This window comes from Amphiprion ocellaris, chromosome 14 (assembly GCF_022539595.1).
Source record: "Amphiprion ocellaris isolate individual 3 ecotype Okinawa chromosome 14, ASM2253959v1, whole genome shotgun sequence".
Taxonomy (NCBI): Eukaryota; Metazoa; Chordata; class Actinopteri; family Pomacentridae; genus Amphiprion; species Amphiprion ocellaris.
Genome location: NC_072779.1, coordinates 8209940 through 8220268, shown reverse-complemented (window position 1 = coordinate 8220268; position 10329 = coordinate 8209940). Strand labels below are relative to the sequence as shown.

The 10329-nt window shown below is 38.5% G+C and overlaps 1 protein-coding gene across 2 annotated transcripts; it reads right to left on the bottom strand.

Annotated features, from left to right (window-relative positions):
- Positions 1–222: 222 nt before the first annotated feature.
- On the bottom strand, positions 223–4897 carry snx12 (sorting nexin 12). Of its 2 annotated transcripts, XM_023277095.3 has the most exons (5): positions 4530–4897; positions 2340–2435; positions 1881–2005; positions 1389–1479; positions 223–821 (listed from the first exon to the last, which is right to left on the bottom strand). In XM_023277095.3, exons 1-5 carry the CDS (start codon positions 4692–4694, stop codon positions 816–818), a joined length of 483 nt encoding a protein of 160 aa, XP_023132863.1. In that variant the 5' UTR covers positions 4695–4897; the 3' UTR covers positions 223–815. The 2 variants fall into 2 exon arrangements, with proteins under 2 accessions (XP_023132863.1, XP_023132853.1); XM_023277085.3 differs by lacking the exon at positions 223–821 and having other exon boundaries at positions 925–1479; positions 4530–4896.
- Between the last annotated feature and the right edge of the window lie 5432 nt (positions 4898–10329).

Genomic DNA, 10329 nt, shown 5'->3' with positions numbered 1-10329 from the left:
ATATATCCAATGTATGGAACAAAATGTTAATTTAGGGAAATAAAGATCTAAATCAACAGATATAATGGTGATCAGAGGCGTGTAAAGTAATTTACCAGCAAGATTGATACACACATACATATATATATATATATATATATATATATATATATATATATATATATATATATATATATATATATATATATATATATATATATATATATATATATATATGTAAGTATATTGCAAAGAAAGCGTGCAAGTGTGCCATGCAGCCACTGATTAGTGCAATTGATAATGGCAATGTGTCAGTATTAGTTTGGAGAGAAATGCTTCAAAGGAGCTCTATGTATGGGTCATGTACAGTACTTATTCACTATTAAACAATAGTTCACATAACTCAACACACTAGTGGTGGTTTGTCTTCCCACTGGTGGACTGAGAAACGTCTGCAAGCCACTTTATGAGGAACAGCTGATTAACTTTAGTGCATTCATTACCAATTAGCAGCTTATTAGTACACATTTTTTATCAACATGTTAGAAAATGTGTAAAACTGGCTTGCAGAATGTTCTTCCCTTTGCAACACACCATGATCACTCCAACATTTTTGGGAAATAACTGGATGCTTTGATGGAACAACCAGAGACTATGTGTGGCATATTTACAGGGTAAAGAGACAGATCTGTGTGATAATTTACATATGGCATTAGCGTTGGTTTACTCAAGTATTTGTGAACTATCGCCTCTGGTCTTTTCCAGTGCCCATGCAACCACCTTTAACTTCCAGAAAGCTCTTAGAGACAGGATAAAGTAAAGCAAACTTACTTCATTCATACCTAAAAAACACAACAAAAACACAAAGAGAACAAAACAGGATCAGAACTCTCATTTTACAGTGTGCATGCATCCCTATGGTACACATTAGCGGCAGCACACACATTTAGACATTATTCTACTTTATTCACATTATATTACAATCGTGTATATATGACACTCATTGGAGGAAAGCCTGACTGTATTGTACATTACGTTCGTTCCTGAAAATTGTGATTAAAGAGCCAAATATTCACGATACAATGACAACTACTGAGGGGTGCTTTCCTCGTTGTACAGTTATAAAACAAATGCATAAGGAAGAGAGGAGTCACAGAGTCGCCTGAAACATTATCAACATGTCCTCAAGTATAGCAGAAGAACACTCCAACTCTGAGAGAAAGTGAATATAGCTTTGTAATGTTATACACAGAGGGAGAGAAGAAGAGGCAAATAAAACAGACAGAGAGAGAGAGAGAGAGAGAGAGAGAGAGAAAGAAGTGGTGAGGGAAGAGAAAGGCAAGGCTGTCCTACACTCCCACAGTTTAACCCCATCTGCCCACCTCCCTCAGTAACCCTTAGTGTCGTACTTTTCCAGGAATGTAGTTACGGTCAATGCTTTCCTCTTGCAGAAACATGTGAAGACAGCGTTCGTTCTGGGCCAAAGGGTGACCTGCAATTCTACAGAAACACACACACAGAGACAGACACAATTCACTCCCTGCTTGGTTTTAATGCTTTCTGTGGAGGCTGCTAAAAATGCAATTGTGGATTAGTTTGTTGGTGCTCCTTTTCCAGACACAGATTAGACTAAGCCTTCTGTAGGGCTTGATGGTTTTGGCAGTGTCTAACTCTAGTAAATATGTGAGTTTCTCTTTAGACCAACACATTTTGTGTGGCTATAGAACTCAGTGACAGCTTTGATGCACATTTTACCAGATTTAACCAAAGAGCTCGGTGACAAAATATCACAAATGTGTCTTGTAGCTCCTTTGTTGGCAAGTCAAGAAAATTCCAAAAATATTTTTTGGAATGTGTCAAATGAAATCTCTCTAGTATGTATTTTAATATTGGAAGCTGACCTGTTGATGAACTGCTCCAAGCCCGATCGCCGCTCCTCAATGAATGACTCCTCAAAAAGGCCCTCATCCCCACGGAATGGCAACTGTCTCTTCAGGGCTTTGCCCGGCAGAGGTGGTACTACAATCTAAAGTGGCAGGGGTCAAAACAAATCACAGAAAAAGTCCACACTCGCTGAGCTATAAAGTCTAAACTGCAGACATTTCCAGCAGCACATTTAAATTCATGTAGAATGATAATGCATGGAAATATGCAGGATAATTCAACAAAGTTAATTAGAAGATGACACAAAAGTTAGATTTTTGTTTGCTATACTAACAAAAAATGTGTATGAACACCGAAGAATTACAGAATAACCCTACTCCTTATTTGACATCATGGATGGGATCATATTGTTCCAGCTGTAACACCGGTCACTTGTTTGTACCAGCCAGCCACATGAATTATTACTGTTCACTCACCTTACTGTCTCTTTCCAGCTCATTCTTTAACCACTCAAAGTCACTGTATCTTCTCCTCACACAGGAATCCTTCAATTTGAAAATGGGAAGGTTTGTCTGGATACAGAAGGAGAAAAAAAAGGTTTGTATTAAATTCAATAGTTTGCACAAAGCGGCTGTTGAAAAGGACAGTTCCTGCTGAACAAATGACAACTATTTTGGCTGAGTAAGGAAGGCAGAAGAACTGCAACCAAGATAAAAAGCATACTCCTCTTTTGCAGATTAAAAATGTTGCGAGCCTTCTGAAAGAAATGCCTTTTACTTTAATACCTTGAGTGCTTGAACCTGGATGTTTTATGTCATTTTATTGGTTGTAATTCTTCCACCCTGATCAATTATTATTCCTTTCCATGAGCACCGGTGGTTTTAAGCACACTTGACAGCGTTTTATTTTCAGAGTGCTGATAGAGGAGTAAACTCTTGAGATCAACATTGATTGGTCTTACATGTTAACCACCACAATTGTACCTGCAGCTGCAAAACAAATTATTATTTTCATTAATAGGTAGCAATTAAATGTGTAAATTACAGAAATTTGCAGAGGCCTGCGTGTTATCTTTGCATTGCATATTACATTTTACAGTGACAGATAAATGAAGCAGGCCCTTGCTTTAGAGGAGGGGTTGCTTCACTTGACTGTATTAGCTATTTAAATGATCAATCAATTATTAAATGTTTCTATTCATTTACTGCCAATTTGTTGTATCAGTTGTTTAATACTGAATTTATTTGTCAGTATCATAACATGCCTTGCAGCTTTGTTGTGTCGTGCTTACTTGAAACACAACTAAAGAATCTTGTATCACAGACAACAGAAGAGTTTATGGTTTGACTAAAAATGCTGATTCTGGTTTCAAATGACACCAACGGATCTAAATGATTAATTCATGTAAATGTCTCTCTTCGTGACCCTTTTGCACGACTTTCCAAGGACTTTCACTGATTCACTACTGCAACAGTGAGTGGGAACGAATGAAACACGAAGCCTTCCAGTCAAGGCTGGCATCTGTTAACTGGGCTGATATGGATTTGTTTGGGTTTGTCCCTCACTGTATTCCGAGCTATTATCCAAAACTTGAACCAGCAATCACACCCCTCACACGAGGTAGTCCACCGTGTAATGAGACCATGACATTGATGCTGAATAAAAACATTGTCGTGGTGAAAACAGCACCTTGTTTACATTGTGTTGGGCAAAACTCTCCTAGGAGACAGCTGCACCACAAAATGAGGATTTGCAGGAAAGACGGGCCTGGTAAGCTGCAATTACGCAATTACCGTGTCTGTCCTGTGTCAGCATCAGCTTCCTGAAACAGTTCTTTAAAATTAGCTGTGTTAGTGATTTTCTGTCTCACACTATTACAAGATTAACTTCCGACCTACTTGACGAGGAAGTTAAAGTTACTACCGTTGCTACTTCAGCTACTACTGACATTACTTGTCCCATTATTATTTCGAATTTAAATGAACCCAACTTCATGCTATTTCTCCCGTTTCCAGAAACCCCCACGACATTGCTAGTGTTCCTCATTTAGCTACGCAACCTTTTCCTCTAATATCAAGGTGTAACGTTATTTCTCTCGCATATTTCACTGAGGAATATTACCTAGTAACGTTGTACTGTGTTTTATTATGTAATCAATGTCAAACATGTAGCTAAGCCAGTAATGTTAAATTACTCCTCATTTTGTTGACAGTACAGTTAGGTGCTACTAGCGTTAGCAGTTAGCTTCACGGTGTCTCCTGGAACTCCCACATTTCCAACAGTCGTATGTTTCATTCACTACTTTTTATTTACTTAACTACGTAGCATTAAACTATAGCTACAACAGTGACATGGCTCGCGTTTGTAAACCTATTTTCACCAAATCAAAGTTCTACCTGCCAGCTCGCCAACTACACCAATACAACCACAAGCTAGGCCGCTGGCAATCCCCGGTCCTCGATTTTTACTCGCACGCCATCTTGAGCGACTTCGGGCGCCTAACGTCAACGTCACGGCCCCGTCATTTGCGCTGACCGAAGCCAAGCGGCTACACATGCTAACTAGGTAGCAACAACACTGTAATTACCAGTTAGCTTAGCGGATAAAAGCTAATGCTGCAACAAGGTGTTGTGTTTTTTTTTTTTTTTTTGCGGCTCGACACCTACCCTCATGCGAACTTCGTAAGTTGTGTAACGGCCCCGTCCGACTCCGATTATTTGTGGATCATAAACATCTATTTCCAGAAAATTGCTGGGGGGGCCGTAAGCATCCGACAGGTCCTGGGGCTTGGAATTCAACCGGCGAGTGTCGGCCACCACAGGATCTGACATTTTCTCGGGCTGTTAATTTTTGGACGACCGACGGAGAATGAGCGTCAAAACCAGCTAAATACACAAGGAAGTGTTAAATCTCATCTGAAGGCATCGATTGATCGCCGATCGGTTCAGCTGGGGGAAGTAGCTGACTTGAGTCGCTCTCTTCTCGCGGGGGCCAGCCGCCCTGCGCCCTGCCCTTCTTGAATCTGAAAAATGCGTTGACTCAGTTCCGTACTGTCCGGGACACTGACTCCGCACTCCCTCTAACGGACACCGGGGAAACTGGACGGGACACACGGGCCTCGGTTACCCCAAGTCCGGTGTTTGGAGTTGTACAAATCATAAGAAAATTGAAAAAAACAGATAGGAGGAATACAACAGAGACTAAACAACCCAATAGCACAAAAACAATGTTCCTTAATTTCAATTGAAGAACTTCTTTATTTTAGGGATTCCCCCCCCCCCCCCACACACATACTTTATTTGGTTCTTTTAAGTACTAAATGTTACTGTTTTTGTTGGAATTACTTGGTTTGCTGGCAGGTAATAGCAGAAAATTATTTTTAAACAATATATTTTTTAAATCAGGTAAGCTGCAGATTATTTTCTCAATTAACTGATTAACAATTTGATCTATAAATCATCACAAAGCAGTGAGAAATGTCCATCAAAGTTTCCCAAATCCTACACCAGCATCTTGTAATATTTAGTTCGACATAACAATGCAGGACTCAGAAATATTAAATGTGCTATAATTGAAGGGACGCAAAAATTCAGCAAATTCTAACATTTGACTTGCTCTGCTTAAAAATTGCTTAAAAGATTATTAAATCCTGTCATCAAAATAATATTTTTGCTTTTTAGAGTTCATCCATGGTGCCTAAAGGAACCATTTTTCATTTCTTTCCATCATGCTTTTGGGGTTCTGTTTGTAAAATGGCTCATTAAAGAAGCTCTTGCTCAAAGGTTCTTTGTGGTTCTTTTATGACACTGCTGGAAACCATTTTTGGTTCCAGCAGCTTTATTTTTCAGAGTGCAGGATATAAACACTAGGTTAAAAAACATCCAACAGGTGGAAAAAGTACTTTATAAGATCAAAATTAGAGCTGCGATTGATTGGTTGCCAGCTATTAAATTAAATGATGAGTATTTTGCTAATCAATCATTCGGTTTGAGATTTTTTTAAGAAAAAAGTCTAAATTCTCTGATTTCATTCTTTTAAGTTGGTATATTTTCTAGTTTTTTCACTCATCTATGACATTAATCTGAATATCTCTGAATTGTGGACAAACATGAAATTTGAGACCATCATCTTGGGCTTTGGAGAAACATTTTTTTTTACCACCAACATCTTACAGACCAAACAATTAATTGATTAGCTGACAGTATCATCGATTAAAAATAATCATTAGTTGCAGCTTTAATCAAGATACACAACAATATAACAATTATGAGGCTGGGATGAAGCCAATATGGCATTATTTTGAATAACATTACATGATACTCTTCCCTCAGAATATTGTCATGTTGTGTTGTCACTTTCTAATAGGGAAAGCAGTAACTTAATAATGCATAATGAATTATTCAGGAATCCTCTTGGGTCAGTTGGAAGCCCTTAATGTTGCCATTAACTTTGGTTCGCATTTATCCTCTATTTGGTAACAATGCAGTTATTTAGTAATTCATTAACAAGATGCTAATCGGTTTCCTGCTTTCTACTATTCCATCAAGTTTGCAGTTATAAATGTTGATGAACTGTTGAACTGTTAAAAATAGAACTTGGTCTTTTTCTTGTTAGATAAAAGGCAAAATGTGATGTTAGAGGGGGATGAACAATACAGGCCAAAGGAATTTTATAGACCTGGCAACCCCTCTGGCACAAATGCAGCATTTTTTTTTTGTTGTTGTGTTTTTTTGAAGTGTTTTTTTAAATTTTATTTCTTGAACCAGTCATGATTATTTCTTTTAAGTTAATAGTTTAAATGTTACAAACCCTTTACAAAGAGGGTCATATTAGAAAGAACTGCAATTAACATGACTAACTGAATGAGTTCACGGGGATTTTTTGAAATATTGTGCGAAGATCAATAATCATATTGTCGCTTTGACAATAAGATATTTGGGTTTTTTTTCTGCCTTCATTCAACTCAACACAATACCAATGCTCAATTTAAAGTTAACAATGATAACTTATTAACTTATTTTAAATGTTCTAAAACGAAAAAACCTCCTAAAAAACACATATGAGAGAGTTGTGTTCCCCAGATATACATTGGAATTGACTTTCACACTAACTACTGCATTGTTTGCACGAAGCAAAAGAGTTGAGATCATGTTTCACATGTAAAGTGGACAGATGAACATTTTCTCATTTATGCATTTGGGTGTATTTTATTACATGTTTTGCAAAAGGTTAAATAGATTATAAATGATCGGTATTTCAATACAAATCAACAGCATTTCACCAAGCTCAGTGTAAGGAGATGAGTAACATGTCATAGTTGCTGATACGGAAGAAAAAAACATCCAACTGAAGCAAAAATATAGGAAGTCTGTTTTTTCCTTTTTAACTATTGCTTCATACATTCTGGAGAATAAAGTCCTTTTGCTGGTTTGCAGATGCAGATTTTTTTATGTGACTTTTCTCCAAGAACAAGTTACATTCCTTATTTCTAACATCAGTTTCAAATCAAACTCAGTTTTCAAGATGCTATTGTCCTCATGCACACTTAAGTCTGAACCCTAATGTTACCTTAATGTATAATATATTCAGATATTTGCCTCTCAGTCTTCATGACACTTCACACTACCCTGACCCACCTGCAGCTTTCTGACACCTATTTGAGGATGCTATTCATGGACTTCAGTTCAGCTTTTCATACGATGCGCCTGGACAAACTGACACTGAAGCTCCACAACCTGGGACTGTCCACATCGCTGTGTGACTGGATCATGGACTTCCTCACCAACAGGCATCAGGTGGTGAGAATGGGAGACAATGCATCCTCCACACTGGTTCTGAGCACAGGCACACCACAGGGCTGCATGCTCAGTGCAGCCCTCTTCACTCTCTTCACCAGCAACTGTTCTGCCATCCACTCCACAAACACGGTCGTGAAGTTTGCCGACGACACCACCGTAGTGGGTCTCATATCGGACGCTGATGAGCCCCTACAGAGAGGAGATCCAGCACCTCATTCAGTGGTGCTCAGACATCAACCTTGTTCTGAACACCAGCAAGACCAAGGAGGTCATCGTGGACTACAGGAGGTCCAGGAGGACAGACCACGCTCCTCTCCTCATTCAAGGGGAAGCGGTCGAGCATGCTGGCAACTCTCTCCCCTCGGCTCCTGACAAACTTCTACAGAGCCTCAACAGACACCATCCTCTGTCTTGGTGCAACAGTGTCTTACCACAGCTGCACAGCTCAGGACAGAAAGGACTTAGCTTGGCTGTTAAAAACAGCACAGGGGATTGTGGGAAGTCCTCTTCCAGACCTGGACTCATTATACGCTGGCCGGGTCCAGAAAGGCCCGACGTATCGCTGCCGACCCCACCTACCCAGGAAATGGACTGTTTGTTCCATTTCCCTCGGGCAAATGGTACAGTAACATAGAAACTTTAACTTCCAGACTGAAAAACTGTTTTTATCCCAGAATTGTCAAATCCATTTCCCCATCTGCACAAACATCTGCACACATTATTTTATTTTTACATAGTGTGCCTTTTTCTATCTTTTATCTATAGCTGGGAGTCACCAATTGAAATTTCACTGTGTGGAAACACAATGACAATTAAGATTCTTGATTGATTGATTCTAATGAATAAATGTCAGAAATAAGTCGGCAAAACTGTAAAGCATCACACATAAAGTCTGGATTTGTGAGCACTCATCTCAAACCCAGCCTTTCAGCTGGTACAAAACTGAAGAATACTTGAATTTCCCTCGGGATTAATAAAATATCTATCTATCTATCTATCTATCTATCGATCTATCGATCTATCGATCTATCGATCTATCTATCTATCTATCTATCTATCTAGAATTGACTTTCACACTAACTACTGCATTGTTTGCATGAAGCAAGAGAGTCGAGATCATATTTCACATATAAAGTGGACAGATGAACATTTTCTCATTTATGCATTTGGGTGTATTTTATTACATGTTTTGCAAAAGGTTAAACAGATTTTAAATGCACAGTATTTCAATACAAATCATCAGCATAGCTCAGTGGAAGGAGATGAGTAACATGTCATAATTGCTGACAGAAGAAAACAGCCAACTGAAGCAAAAATATAGGAGTCAGTTTTTTCTTTTTCTTTTTAACGATTGCATCATACTGTTCTGGAGAATTAAGTCCTTTTGCTTTCACCGACAAACAAATATACACACGTGGACAAAATTGTTGGTACCCCTCGGTTAATGAAAGAAAAAACCACAATGGTCACAGAAATAATTTCAATCTGACAAAAGTAATAATAAATAAAAATTCTATGAAAACTGACCAAAGAAGATCAGACATTGGTTTTGAACCGTGGTTCAACAGAATTAACTAAACTCATGAAACAGGCCTGGACAAAAATGATGGTACCCTTAACTTAATATTTTGTTGCACAACCTTTTGAGGCAATCACTGCAATCAAACCATTTGTGTAACTGTCAATGAGACTTCTGCACCTCTCAGCAGGTATTCTGGTTCACTCCTCATGAGCAGACTGCTCCAGTTGTCTCAGGTTTGAAGGGTTCCTTCTCCAGACGCCATGTTTCAGCTCCTTCCACAGATGTTCAATAGGATTTAGATCAGGGCTCATAGAAGGCCACTTCTATGAATACCAACAATTTTGTCCATGTGTGTATATTTATATATACAGTGCTTAACAAGTTTATTAGACCACCTGTCACAAAAATGAAAAAATACAAACATCTTGGAAATCTGTCAAAAAACTTGTTTCAAAGCAAAAGTTGTGTTTTAATTTATTCTGCGACCAAAAATCTTAATATTTCATATGACCTCCTTTGTTGGTTCGTTTCTAGTTGTTCCCAGAGACTTGCTTTGGATGAAGCTTCTGTGCGATCTATTTTTGAATTCAATAAATCCCAGATCTGTTCAATAGGATTCAAGTCTGGACTTGGACTTGGCCAGTCCATCAATTCCAGAACTCCACATTCGTTTTTCTTGGTCCAGTCGTCTCTGCACAGCTTTGAAGGATGCTTGGGGTCATTGTTTTCTTGGTATTTGGACCCACAACCAATCAGGTTCAGTCCCAGGGGATTTCATGATGCACCAAGATGTTGTGGTAGACCTTCTTGTCCATGATACCATTGATTTTAATTAATTTGTCCATGCTGTTTCCACAAATGGAACCCTATACCATAATGGACTCTCCACTGTGTTTCACTGTGGAAATGTATAAATGTTAACTTGATGTTGCTGGGAAGGTTCCTGTTATGATGTCATGATCGTGGCTCTGGACTCTGAGGGCAACTTTTTTTCTATAACAAACCAGATAAAATGTTAATGCCCTTGCTGTGGCAAATAGCTTTGGTTTTATTTGATTTGATTACATTAATGTTGAAGTTGAGATTTACAAGAAATATGCAAACTGTTACTGTGTAAAGGGAAGACTAAAGCACTTAATTTGTTTA

Bases quoted from the DNA above. Each gene is read 5' to 3' on its own strand.
- snx12 (XM_023277085.3), bottom strand. From the start codon at position 4,694: ATGTCAGATCCTGTGGTGGCCGACACTCGCCGGTTGAATTCCAAGCCC. The intron at 2,436-4,529 runs GTAGGTGTCGAG...TTCTGTATCCAG, and splicing joins CTTACGAAGTTCGCATGAGG to ACAAACCTTCCCATTTTCAA. The intron at 2,006-2,339 runs GTGAGTGAACAG...CTGCCACTTTAG, and splicing joins AGCTGGAAAGAGACAGTAAG to ATTGTAGTACCACCTCTGCC.